At 41.7% G+C, this 14384-nt stretch overlaps 1 protein-coding gene across 8 annotated transcripts in view; it reads left to right on the plus strand.

Annotated features, from left to right (window-relative positions):
- KHDRBS2 (KH RNA binding domain containing, signal transduction associated 2) overlaps window positions 1–14384 on the plus strand; it is a 338979-nt gene that overhangs the window by 48039 nt on the left and 276556 nt on the right. For all 8 annotated transcript variants that reach the window (XR_011682012.1, XR_011682011.1, XR_011682015.1 and 5 more), the window contains exon 2: window positions 12788–12915. Coding sequence is in view for 1 of the 8 variants with exons in the window: in XM_071445617.1 (XP_071301718.1) it covers window positions 12788–12915 (128 nt within the window). In the remaining 7 variants the exon portion in view is untranslated. The remainder of the gene's footprint in view (window positions 1–12787; window positions 12916–14384) is intronic.

Genomic DNA, 14384 nt, shown 5'->3' on the forward strand with positions numbered 1-14384 from the left:
CTGTCTGAGCAGAGATTAGCAGCTCATTAGTGGTATTGCTAACTGGAAAATCAGGAGAGGTCAGTGGGAAGCCTGAACTTCAAGCAAAATTTTATACTGGTTCTTAACTTCAGTATATAGCATCTTTTCATAGTTTTCAATAATGTGAACTTCTAGACATCAGTCTTATTCTGCAGCTGTTCTACTTCACAATAAAGTGTGAAAAAGGCTAGATAAGAGCAGAAAAGAAAAACTGCTGGCTGGTTCATATCTCTGTGTTGCTCTGAGGACAGAATTGCAGACATTATTGTCACTAATAAGTTCTAGGACTGAAGAGAGTAAAAGAAAATTCCCAGAAACTGTGAAGAGACAGAAAAACTTCCTTTTGGCTGGTAGCTCCAGCTGGGTAGAGCAACCCACTCAAGAATTCCAGCAGGTTTCAGATAGTCAGGGATAGGTAATGCATATGTCACTGGTGGGCTTCCCTGCGATTTCAGTGATCGATTCATCTTTCACCCCTGTGTATCTGTTCCACACCACACAATATGTAGCACAGCACTGCACTGATGCCTTTTCTTCAAATTAATCTGTGAGAACACTTCAGTGTGTCCTGAAGTGTTTTGTTGAATAAACTTTGACACAGTAGAAACTACAAAAATCTTTGGCAAAAAGCTACTTTTCTTTTCTTACCTGTCATAGCAACACAGTTTTTAGGGTGTTAAATTCAAGGACACCTAGAGATATGTTCACAAATAAATACACTTGTGATGTTTTTGTTGGTTTCTGCTTTATTTTTTACTTGCCTGAGTAAATCTTCATGCTCTCTATTTCTCTTTTTATGAGTAGTCTCATTCTCAGATGAAAGAAACCCAGGATTAAATAAAAAGTATTCCAACAACTTTCAGGTTTGCCTTTCATCCAACTGGTGACATAGTCATAATACTGTCTAAGTTGCTCTGAAGATAAGAGGTAAGAAGGGAGAACTGTACTGGGAACAGCTATTTAGTGAACTGCACACCATAGCTAAAGCAGTACTGTTGCCAAAAACAAACTTCCAACACAGGTCAATTCCCCAAAGGTATGTTTGACTTCAGAGACACTTTTGAAAGAACTTAAGTCTTTAAAATCTTACCTAGTGGCTTGCTCTCTTTTTAACAATTTGATAAAAAAATATATTTAATCAATGTTGTAATTGTTCAGTTCCTTTAATGGTCCTTCTAAAATCCTCATAATAGTCCTTTTTTTTCCCAAAGCTAGAAAGCACCTATATCTTGAAGCTAACATTGTTATCACCCTTTAAATGTTATCAGCAACTTTATTAAGTCATTGCATTCAAAATGCATCCCAGATCTTTTCTTACTGCAAACTTACTGCAGCAAATTTCATTGTAAATAGTGGTTTTTTTTTTTTTTGTTCGTTTTGTTTTTTGGTTTTTCTTTGTGATTGCAGTTGCTATCTATCTAGAATTACATGGGATAGTATATTAATGATAGTGGGAGTGTATTCAGCAACTAAACTAGGATTATATGGACTACTGTTCTTGAGGAACTACTTGCCAATCAGACTTAAAACTCTCCATGGGAGGGTGTGCATTGGAGCAGATGTTGTTCATAAATTTAGTAAGAACTAATATTTTCATTTCAGGACATTTCTAGTTATTTAACACTACTAGTATCCTCTTTATAGCTTTTTAAATCTATACTGATCTAATCATAGGTCAGTAGATAGATACATTAGGTAATTATTTTTCTATCAATAGTATAATTTGGACAAGAAACTACCCTGTGGCATACCTTTGCAAGCTGCTGATTACGTGATGGATAGAGCCAAAGTAGTGACCAGACAGTAAAAATCAGTTGTCGGTGTAGAGAGGGGATAGAAATATAAGGTTTTGCACACTTGAATTTTCCTCCTTTGTTTTCTTGTTAATACTCTTTGGTTTCCATTTAATTAGAAATCTGAAGTTTTTTAGATCTTTAGTTACTTTTCTACCTATGTTAGTACATTTTGTTAAAAAGTTTGCTAAGGATGCAGGATTATGCAATCATACTGTTTCTGTCTTCTAACTTTTTTGCAATGACATTTAAATTTTTTGGACAAGTTTCAGAAATTTGACAGACACGGATAAGTCTGAAATTTTTTGGATTTGTAGGATCCTAGGATAGTTCACATGTGAAGGGGCCTTGGGAGATCTCTAGTGCTACCTCCTGCTCAAAGCAGGGCCAGCCAAGGGTTCAGACCAAGTTATTCAGGGATTTCCAGGTGGATTGTGAAATCCTCCAGTGGAAGAGATGGTATATCTGGGCAGCCTGCAGCACTGCTGGACTGTGTTGAGAAAACTTTTCCTTATACACAGGCCAAACCTTCCTATTTTCACCTTTTCCCTGTTTTATGTCACCCTTGTTTCACACTCCTGTGAGGAGCATGACTGTGGGAGCACCAGCATTGCTGAGCTGCTGTTGGATCCCTCAGAGCTGTCTCCTCAGCACAATAAACAGCCCCAGTTCTCTCAGCCTCCTCTCACAGGGCAAGTGCTCCAGCTCTGACCACCACGAGTGGCCTCCACTGACCTTGCTGCACTTTGCCAATGTCTTTCCTTTCTGGGGAGGAGAGGGCAGGTCTGGCCCACTGTTGCACATACATGCAGTCTCACGAGTACCTACTAAAGGAATCACTTTTCTGCAATTTCTCTATGTTCTATACAATAGGCAGCCTGATAGATGATAACAGCCATAAAGTCCAACAATAAAAAAAAATACCTGCATAATACATTAAACTTGTAATGGATGCTGTATTTTCAGATATGCCCAAATTGAAAAGACCTTCAGTGCCTCATGGGATGGAATCTAGTCATAAGGGAAGAATCTGTAAAAGACTTGAGTTTATCAATATGGATGCTTTCAGCAGTTCCCCTGTGTAATTTCATCCTATACCTAAAATTATTTTTTTTTTCAATCTGTAACATCGCAAATAGATGCTTTCCCCTCCTGAGAAACACTAAATACCCATTTTTGTTTCTTCTCATACTGGCCTGATTTTGCATCTCTGTCATTCCTTTTTGACTTGTCTTTCAGAATTCTTTCTGAACATTATTTTACTAGCCACTTTTCTTGCTTGAGAGCTGAGGTGATTCAGCTTGAGTTAATGCAGTTACAAAGCTTCAGTTTGTATTTGTCTAAAACAGGTGACATACACATGTAGATCTGGCCCACAATTATCTAACAGGTATTAAATTAATCACTGGCAGAGGTACTGCCTTACTCGTGTCTGATGTAAGAAGAATTATTCCCTTATCCTCCCTGAATCATCCCCACTAGCTGTGTGACTTAATGAGTATATGTACATAAAGTGAAGGAATGTTGTTAATACAATACATGAATGTGTTTCTGGGTGAATATAGTGAGCCAGTGCTCATGGCTGATTGTACTGTCCTTATAACCCCTCCCAACCACTCTTGGTACACTCAATATTTTTACTTTTAAGTTACCAATTCTTAGGAGTTTGGATGCCATTTTTATTACTGGAAACCTCTTAGGATGTTCACTTCTTATGAATTAACTTCATTTTAATTTGTTCAACTATTGAGCCATCTGCCTTTTTTTTTTTCCATGACTCAAAATTCAATAGCCTTGCTTTCAATTAAAATGTAATGCCTTGGACAGAAGATGAGCCTTCATGTATGTTTCCAGTATTTTCTGTTTCTAAAAATATGCTGGGATTTTTTGTTAACGCTGTTTTGGTATTCAGAGTTCCCACTATGTAATTTTTTAATGAACCTTAAATTAAAAATTCTCTCTCTAATTTAGAGCTGTCAATGATTTGGTGATTGGTATTTTGCACTGGCATTGTCTCATTCTTCCTCTTACAATTCAAACATTCTTTCATTAACCTGCAGAAAAAGTGTACTTTGAGTACTAGATAAGCTTGATATACATAATAGTACATGCATGCAAGAAGTTGGTGATACCCCCATTCCAGAAATCATTCCCATTAATAGAAACATATGATTGTTTCAGAGGGCTTGACCTTGTTAACAGCAGCCCATGATTCTTGATTGAAGCAGTGCCAGTACTGCAAGTGCAAAGGCAAGAAAAGTCAGATAGGCTGCAAAATTCCTTTAAGTGGGAGGCAAATGTTGACAGCAGAAAGAATTGTGAGATTTAATTTTTTTGGTGGGTTGGACAGACTGACAAGAAGAAAATTATTTTTTGAAGAGTTTTGACATGACTCTTAAGTATAGCAAAAGGATGTTTTTACTCTGGGGTGCCTAATTTTAATAGAAAAAATATATTCATTAGAGAAGTTTTGTAATAGGTGTCAAGGACTTTGAAGAGAAATGTAATTAACATCATTTTATTGGCACTGTAAGAGTAAAGCAGAGAATACTGAAAAAGAGCTACTAACTTAGCTTTCTGTTTTATAAATCCATGAAGGAAAAAGAAGCTACTCCCCTCAAAAAGATTACACATAAATGGGCTGACAATATTTCCAGAATTTTGCAGCTCAAATTCTGGAGATAGGTCAGGATAAATTTTCATATAGAATAATATCTCTAAAAAGATCTAGCTAGAAATGGGGTTTTGTCCCTGATACTTCTCTAGTCAGGGCCTCTTTTTGCATGACTGAAATATGCATGTTTTCTTCCAATGAGGAGGAATGAGAGATGTGTGTTACACAGAAGCAGGTGCAGGATTACTGTGTTAATGGTGAAAGGTAAAAATGAGGCATGTTTGAGGATTGATACTGGGGGAGGTAGTTGAATAGCTCTATGTCTCCCTGGTTTCATTTGGTTAGCTCAGAGCAAAAATGAGCGGAAAATATATGAAATGTCTTCTTAAAATGCTTTATTTTTGCTTTTTACCTAAGATCAGTGGTGCAGAAAAAGTACCACTGAGATCCTTGTGTTTGTGCTCTGTGGAGGAATGCTGTTGATTATGGACATTTTATTTCCACTGGTGTAGTGGGTTGACACTGACTGGATGCCAGGCACTCAGGAAAGCCACTTGCTCACTCCCCTCTGCATCTGGACAGAGGAGAGAAAATTTAATGAAGGATTCATGGTTTGAGATAAGGACTGGGAGAAAACACCCATCAATTGCCATCAAAGGCAAAACAGGCTCAACTTAGAGATATAAAGTGAGTCTGTTGCTAACAAAATCACAGCAGGATAATAAGAAGTAAAATAAAACAATAAAACCACCTTCCCCCGCCCTGTTCCCCCTCCTTCCCAGCTCTACCTCCTTCCCCAGCAGCACAAGGAGACAAGGAATGGGAGTTATGGTCAGTTTATCACCCATAGCTTTTCCTGCTGCTCAGGGACAGGAATCCTTCCCCTGCTGCACCATGGATCCCTCCCATGGGAGACAGTTCTCCCAGAACTTCTCCAGCATGTGTTAATCTGACAGGAAGCCGCTCCCTGTGCACTGCTGCAGTGTGAGTCCATCCCACAGGCAACAGATCCCCTCAAACATCACTTTTCCATGAGTTGCAGTCCTTCAAGGACAGGCTGCTCTAGCATGGGTCCCTCTCACCTCAGGTCTTCCATGTAGTCACAGCCACCTGCTCTGGTGTGTGGCCTTGCATGTGCTGTGGGTGGATCTCTGCATCCTGATGGATCATCATAGGCTGCAGAGGAATCTTGATTCTGGTGCCTGGAGCATCTCCTGCTCCTCCTTCTTCACTGCCTTTGTGTCTGCAAAGTTTTTCTTCTCACATTTTCTCACTCTGCTCTTCTCTGGCTGCAGTTACAACTGCCTCACCATTTTTGTTTTGTTTCTTCTTAAACATGTTATTACAGAGACGTAACCACCATTTATAGTTGTCCCAACCTTGGCCAGCAGCATGTCCATCTTTGGAACCACCAGTAATTGGCTCTGCCAAGTGCTGAGGAAGCTTCTGGCAGTTTCTCTCAGGAGCCACCCCTGTAGCTCCCTCTACTTCCAAAACCAGGCCATGCAGACCTAATACAGCTGGTCACAAGATCCTATACTGCCTATCGCTTTCTGTAAGCAGCAGCACACGTTCCCCTGCACTAAGAACACAGTGTGCAGCCAGCAGCAAAGCATTAAAGAACTGCCTGCTCTGTGTCAGGACAGCACTTGGGCTACCACCAGTGCCAGGGACCATCCTGGTGCAGATGAGTGACACTGCATTGTGTTGGCATGTTCCAGCTCTTAGGGCAGGATGGTGACTGACCTTTTTTGACATGTGCAGGAATGTAATCAAAAGCTGTATGGCTGTAGTCCTGTGGCCACCATCTCTTGGTGACTCTGCTTGAGCAGGGGAGGTTGCACTAGATGGTTCTCTGCAGGTCCTTTCCTGCCTCCATGGTTCTGTGGTTCTGTGACTCAAATCACACTCAAGCTAAGAAAGCCCCTCCAGATTTCATGACAGGGGAAGGTTTGAATGATTCCATATGCTCATGATGAGCCAGGTTTGTCTCCCACAAGTCAATTGTCCATGTGGCAGCCACCTCTTTTCCTTTGGGGGATTTATCAGTGACTGCACAGAAAACTAACAAGCTAAACACAAACATGAGGGGTGCAATGAATGCAACATCTCACTAAAGGCATTGGTTCTGTTTGTGTAGTGTGTGTTGCAGTTGACCGTTGTTTTTGCAGTTGGCAAGTAAAAATTTTCAGCTAAAGCAACTAGCTGCATGTCAGTGCTGTGAGGAAGTTGGCAGCTTGATTCTGGCCAGGATTCCTTCATAAGATTGTCTTAATGCTTCTTTTCTGTGGTGGTACTAGTCATGGAGTGACATGACAAGTGTACACAGTAGTGGCTGACTGTAGTTCAATACAAAAATTGAATACAGTTTGTCTTGCTCCAGTAATTAGTGTATTGCCTCTGTCTTTTGAGAAGAGTCCTCTTTTTGCTCCAGTCTTATTTGAAAGTAACAGTGTTTGACACAACACTGTTTTTTGATGACTTTGGTAGTCTTTGGCCAAGGTCTGAAGAGCCTGTAGCCTGTAGTGCCACACTGGGCATTAAACCTGAGGCTTTGTACAGGGCATAGCATAAGGGCAAATTTCTCCATGAAGGCTTTGGGGTTTATTTTTAAAGTCTTTAAATAAGAAGATGAAGAAGGAAAACCTTTTCAGAGGCTTTCTACCAGACATTACATTTGGATTGGTATTATAGGCAGTGCCTTTGAGATAGAGTAATTGTAAATTGACTTCACTGTTCACTGCTTCATTGTGAGAAGAGTGGTAACAGGAGAAGTTCCTCTGGGGGATGTTTGGGATAAAGTGTAAGAAAACAGGTGTGGAAGGACAAGAGATTTCCTAATAAGTTGTTGATGTCTTTGGCAAAACCAAGAAAAAGTTGGTCACACTGTGGAAACCAAATACAGATAGAAAGGTACCCCCATACGAAATGTTCACTACCCCATTTTATACACAAGTGGGTACCATAGAACAGAATGACAAAAGCAGCAGTTAAGTTTTGTACCTGTTATCCCCCTAACCTGAAAAAGCTTTTTAAAGGTGTCTTTAGATTTTCAGATGCATTTTTTGATGGGGAATAGATCCTTACCCAAGGCTTGAGCATTTGATTTGACTTTATTTTTGCAATTGTTAGTAGGGGCTGTTTTTGTCTGAAGTAGTATCATTCCTGACACTGGTAAGAGGGCATACAGTAGTTCCCTTGTTGGTAGTGTGTCCTACCAGGCTCGTGCCCAGCATGGCTGCAGGACCTCCATGGGGATCACTTCCTTGCCACTTGTGAGTCAGTGAAATCAGCCTGGCCTCTCCGCTGATGGCGCTCACCCCACCTCATGGAGGTTAGAATGTCACGTTCCATCCTCCTTAGATTCCCCCGCACTGTTTGGTGCTGTGTGCTGCGGGACCTCCCCCGGGATTGGCTCCTTGTCACCTGTGGTTCGATGAGAGAAACTTGGCGTGCTTGCTGAAGGCGCTCACTCCTCCTTGGGGAGGCATGGATGCCCTGTTCAATCTGTCTCTCACAGCATTCCATCCTCCTTGGATTCTCCTTCAGGGGCAGTGGGCTGCGGAACCTCCCTTGGGTTCGGCTCCTTGCCACCTGCGTTTCTCTGTAAGAATGCTGGGGCCCCCGCTGTTGGCGCCTGCTCCTCCCAGAAGAGGCACGGATGAACCAGTCCTGCCTTAGAGCTCGTCCCTCATCGCGTTCCATCTCCCTTAGATACTCCCTCAGTGTTTGGCTGGAAGATCTGCCCAACCTCTGCCGGGATCGGCTCCTTATTGCCCTCGGTTCTATGAAAGAAACCTGGTATTCCTGCTGACGGCGCTTACGCCTCCCTGAGAGGGCACGGACGCGCTGTTTGGTCCTTCGGCCCTTGTCACGCGCGGTGCTCCGAGCCCTGCTCTGCTGCCGTCTCCTGCTCCTTGAGTGGTTGTAGCCCTGGGCCTGCTGGGCCCTGGTGTGGTCATCATGATGCCTCCTTGGATACCTGCTTCGGCTCTTCTCTTGGGCCCTGCCACGGCTGCCCCCACGGCTGCCCCCACGGCTGCCCCCACGGCTGCCCCCACGGCTGCCCCCACGGCTGCCAACACAGCTTCTGCTGTAAGACTTGCGGTGCTGGCGTCCTGGGGAATTATGCTGACCTCTTTCTGCAGAGCTGGACCCAGCTCGCTCTCCTGGAGTACGGCTGGCAGAGCTGATGGACTCCTCTACAGAGTGCACCTCAGAGTTACTGTCTCCCACCATGTGGAATGTATGTGGAAAAGGTGACTGGCATATCAGGCCCTCCACTCTTCTGTGGAGCCACTCCACCATGCAGTAAAAACAGAAAGGGTGCCAACGCCAGCTCATGGAAGGTTGGTCATTAATGCCCACCCGGCAGATCGGGCAACGTAGGTTCTCCGAAGCACCTGGACGGGCAGCCCGGGATACCTGGCTGGTGCTGGCAGCAAGGGAAGAGGTGCCGCTTTCTGCCAAGTCTTCCTCTGAGGCCATTTTGTCCTGCAAACCAAAGAGATAAGCTGATGTGTTCCCTGGTGCTGGGGACACAATCTGCAGCCAGCAGCAAAGCTACCAAAGTCGAGCCTTAAAGAACTGCCCACTCTGCCTCAGGATGGCACTTGGGCTGCCACCAATGCCAGGGACCATCCTGGGGCAGATGAGTGACACTTGAGTGTCTTGGCATGTTCTAGCTCTTGAGGCAGGATGGTAACTGACCTCTCTGATATGTGCAGGCAGGAGCTGGGAGGCTGGGAAAGGAATTCCTGGCCTCTCAGCAGCTGCAGACAGAGCCTGAGTGCATGGCAGATTGGGACCAGCACCCCAGGTCCTGTCAGTGTCCTTGTCCAGCAAATCTTCTTTGTGCCCTCAGAAAGCACACAATGGGATGGGGATCCTTTTTCCCTTCACCCTCAGATGTCTGTCCCCAGTGGAGGAGGCCAGACACTGTGGCCTTTCAGAGCTTCCCCAAGCATCCAAAATGCTTGTTGTCACATGTGTCACAATGACTCCCTGGTGACATTGTGGGGCTTTCGGGGACCACACCCAGAAGACACAAACTCCAGCCCTGAGGAATAAAAAATTTCCAAAATAACTCATTTTACACAGCTGTTCCACTGTCAAGCAAAATCCTAATGCCATATTTTGCATATAAATTCACAGGTTACACTAATCATACTCATCCCTATGTTCTGTTTTAGAAATAAACCAGCTCAAGGCATTTCTTACCCCTCAGTCAACTTTGCAGGTCAAAAGAGGTGATACTCACTCAAGCAGTCTGTCCAGTGTGCAGCTCCCCAGTAGAGATGGACATAAGTAGAGATGGACATACTGGAGAGTGTCAAGTAAGGATTCACAGGGATGATGAAGGGTCTAGAACATCTCTTCTACAAAGACAGAACTAGGAATGCTGCCTCCAGGCTGTTCAATCTGGAGAAGACTCCATAGGGGATCTTTTCCAATGTATACCAATAACTGAAAGGAAGGTACAAAGAAGACAGAACCAGGCTCTTTTGAGGGGTGCCCAGAACACAGAGCTTCTCTCTGAATATTGGAGAACTTTTTTTTTACTGTGAGGGTGACCAAGCACTGTAAGGGTGCTTGTGGACTCTCCCTCCTTGGAGATGATACTCAGAAGCTGTCTGGCTGTGATCATGGGCTAATTGGCACTGCTTCATGGTAGAAACCTGATGTCCCCAGTGTCCCTGCTGCCTTCTGCTGTAATTCTGGGCTCACAGCCTGGCCCTCATCATGATCCCTATTAATTTAATTCTCTCTCTGTATTTGACCTTGAGTGCTGCAGGAGCTCCCCTGAAATGGGTTCTCTGTTGCCTTTCATTCCTTGGAAGAAACTCAACTCCCCAGTGCTGTTTCTTGTGCCTCCCATAATAAGCTGGGATTGGCTCTTCTGGGTTTAGAGCTCAGCCCTTGTCATGGAGTAAAACCCATTAAAGTGCCACAGGCTTGTCTCAGTCTTAGTAGATCAACAAACTCTTGTTCACATAAGTCTGATAAGTCCAGCTGAAGTAGTCTTGCATTAGCTTCAGCAAAAACACCACTTTCATTTCAGAACTTCCATGTACTCTCAGTCAAAAACAATACACAAGGCTGGGACTGGTTGCAAGGCCTGGTAGATGATTCAAAGTGGAGCATTTTGTCCTAACCTTTAGTACCCATCCCTACTGACCATACAGGATTTTAAGTATCTTCAGCTTTCCAGGAGAAAGAGTTTAGTTGTTTATACAGCCAATGGCATCCTTGCCTGTATCAGCAATAGTGTGACCAGCAGGACCAGTGCAGTGATTGTTCCTCTGTACTCTGCACTGCTGAGGCCACACCTTGAATGTTGTGTTCAGTTCTTGGCCCCTCACAAAGACTTTGGGGGGCTGGAGCGAGTCCAGAGAAGGGAGCTCAGAGCTGGGGAAGGGTCTGGTGCACAGATCTGATGAGGAGCAGCTGAGGGAATTGTAGCTGTTTAGCGTGGAGACAAGGAGGCTCAGGGGGACTTCACTGCTCTCTTGAACTACCTGAAAGGAGGTTATGATCAGGTGGGGCTTGGTTTCTTCTCCCAGGCAAGAAGACAACTTCTCCTCAGGCTGTGTCAGGGGAAGTTCAGGTTGGACAGCAGGAACCATGTCTTTGCAAAAACAGTTACCAAGTATTGGAACAGATTACGCTGGGAAATGACTGCCCTGGAAATATTTAAAAGACGTGTAGATGTGGCACTTAGGGATGTGGTTTAGTGGTGAACTTGGCAGAGCTTGATTAGCAGCTGAACTTGATCATCTTAAAGGTCTTCTCCAACTTAAACTTCCATGGTTCTAGTGAAATGTATGTGTACATGTAGATTGACTTTCCCCACCTGCCTTTTAGAATTATCTAATTTAGTACTGTGTTCACAATACATTTGGGAAATTCCTATATTTCATTTAGTACTTACTGTGCTTGTAACACTTTTCCCTCTTTATGTGCCTTTGTCTCTCCCCTCTGTACCCCCATAGCACAGCCCTTCGTATAATTGCATTGGAATTTTTGCTATTTTCAAAGACCTTTTTTCCTATTAAACCTACCCAAAATGAGTTACTTACTTAACTGATGCTTGCTGCTTTCCAGATTAATCTTCCACTGAATGCAACATACCACATTTTTTTACATGTGTTCAAGTATTTTACAATAATGAAATGTTCTTCTGATGCTTTTAGTGATTGTAACTGATTTTAATCCTAAATTATTGAATATATATCCCATTTGAAGTATTTTAGGTGTGTTCTCTGGGAGGTTTTAAAAAAGCTTATGACTGTAACATTAGAGAACTGTCTGCTGGTGCAGGCTTTAAATAAATTACTTGATCTCATAAAAGCAGCATAAACATTTATTAACAAATCATGACATGGGCTGTTCTTTTCAACACATTTTTTCTTTATGCTTGTTGGAAGTCAAAGAAACTTGTATATGAATGTTATAGAGTGCTGTGGCTGTGTTCCTCCTTTCCACTCTTGCTTCCCCATCCTTGAAGCAGCATGTTTCTGAGACCCACAGCTGTCCCTTTTCAGCTGTAATTCAGTTATAATTAGCTCATTATAAGCATTGCCATTTTCTGTGCTGTCAACAATGTCACTGCTGTAAAAGCAGATTTTCAATAGTACCTGTGCTGTCAGGAAGCTCTCAGGCACTATATATGATGCTCTTTGCCAGATGATGAATTCAATTATTTGTTATTATCCGTTGGTTATAGAGCTTTAGGGAATAAAGAATTCAGAATTATTCTACCTGAATATAGTTTTTGGGTTTTTTTAATAGTTACATATATTTATTTATTTATTTATTTATTTAATGGTCTTTATTGCATTTCTTAATTGAAGAATTTTTTTGAGCAAGAGTTAACTATTTCTTATCTTCTTTTGTATAACCTTTAACTAATTCAGAAGTATTTGAACGGAAACTCAGTAACAACAAGAAGTTCCTTCAGTTTTCTGGTATTTGTACTGAAAGTTAGCTATTGCAGTTAGAATCCAGCTTAGTTCTGGCAGGTCACATTTACAAAAAGCATCAAGCTGTGATGATGTTATTCCCTTTAAGAGACTGACAGCTGGAATTGTAAGCCTTATCTATTCCTGCTCCTGCTGAGATCATTTGGCTTCCCTTTCAGCTGGGGCAGAATTAGTTGTGGAGTGTGACCTGTGGCTGTCACCTCTGCCTCCCAGCACTGCTGAGAGCCCAGGTTCTCTTAAGGACAGCAGTCCCTGTCACCTGAGTGTGGACAGCAGAGGTGTTCAGTGCATGGTCTGGGTGGGAATGTGTAAGTTTAAACTTCCTAAGGATGACACCTACCATGTCACTGATTGTTCTGTTTCGTGATATTTTTCAGAAATGGAAAAATTTCAGGGTTCAGAAGGCAAGAAGGAAGATGAAGAAAAGAAATATCTTGATGTTATCAGCAACAAAAACATAAAGCTGTCAGAGAGAGTTCTGATCCCTGTCAAGCAATATCCAAAGGTACTGTAAATCTAGTCTAACAGTTGTTTAATATTTGTTAATAAAATTATGAAAAAGTTGCACACAACCATTTTTATTGAGTCATGATATGCAGGCTTTGTGGTAGTCAAAAAAGAAAACTCCTATATAAATGTGTCTGTTACATGTTAGCTCTTACATGTTTTAGCTTCTGTCTCAGGGCCTTTCAGAAAAGCAATTAAAGTGAATGAGATTTTTTTACAAATTCAGGTAGGTTTTTTTGGGTTTTTTTGTTTTTTTTTTTTACATATATCATCCTTTTATAAAATAAAATACCAGTTGCTCAAGAATAAAAGGTTCCAGTAACTCCAAAAAGCTTCCTCATGGAAGAGTTGGGGGATTTTCTGCGGTGTAGTAAGTTTTAAAAGATCAAGTGTCAGGATTACTGCAGGCTGTGACTGACAATGTTCCTTGCTGTTGATAAACATCAAATGTTTTAGCATCTAAGACTTTCTTATTAGTTCTCATTGCTACATACTTTAATGCAGAAAAAGGATTTTATTTCTTGCAAAATTTAGCTACTCATGGGAAGTTTTTAATTTTGTATTTTATAAGAGATTATTGGTTTTTTTTTTGGAACTTGGGTGTTTGGTTTTTTATACAGTTTTTAATTTTACATAAACAGTTATTCCAATAGTATTCATACTGAAATTATAAACATCTCTATTTGTCTCCAGAGTATTTTTTCCTTGCTGATTTATTATCACATGGCACATGGTTCACCATTAGCCTTGATTACACTTTGAGCTTTTTGCTTTATACTTTCATCAGAGCAATAAATTACAATTGGTAAAAAGCTCATCAAACAAAATGAAAGGTGTAAAAAAAATTGAGATTCAATGATTCCAGCTGACACTTACCTCCTGACTAGTGAATATAAAACTGAGATAATGTAATAATCCAAACGTTAAAGACCTTAGAAACACATACAGTGCTATAAGGAATTACTTTCTTACTGCATAGCCTGAGGTGCTTTGCCTTGATTTGTGGTATTTTGTGTAAATGCTGTAGGTGACCTGAAGTTCTTATTCAGGATGTAATAGTGCTGTAACTTCGTAACAGCAGTGTGATAATTATTCAGAATACTGTTTGATGAAGGTAGTAGAATAAAAGATAAACTGTTTAAAAGACAAAACACTATCATCTATCCAATATAGCACCTGAATGTGATTAAATTAGCTTCATTTACTTTAATGAATGTGTCAAATTAATGAATAGTAAAAGATATAAGGCATTTTTTACAGCTTTTGAGTGGTGGAGCAAAAGAAATCAGTGGGATGGAAATGAAATACTTATTCAGTAATGCAGAATAATCTCTTGCAGGGTTTCTGTAGTTGATTTGCTAGCAATATTCTGTGCTTGGCATGGAATTATTCCCAGAACTGCAGGTTTCCTGATACTTTCTCTAGGAACTATCTTTCAAGGACTGCATTTACGCTTAGTATCAAACA

This window comes from Agelaius tricolor, unplaced genomic scaffold, assembly GCF_023055355.1.
Source record: "Agelaius tricolor isolate 1412-34295 unplaced genomic scaffold, bAgeTri1.0.p SCAF_1, whole genome shotgun sequence".
Classification (NCBI taxonomy): domain Eukaryota; kingdom Metazoa; phylum Chordata; class Aves; order Passeriformes; family Icteridae; genus Agelaius; species Agelaius tricolor.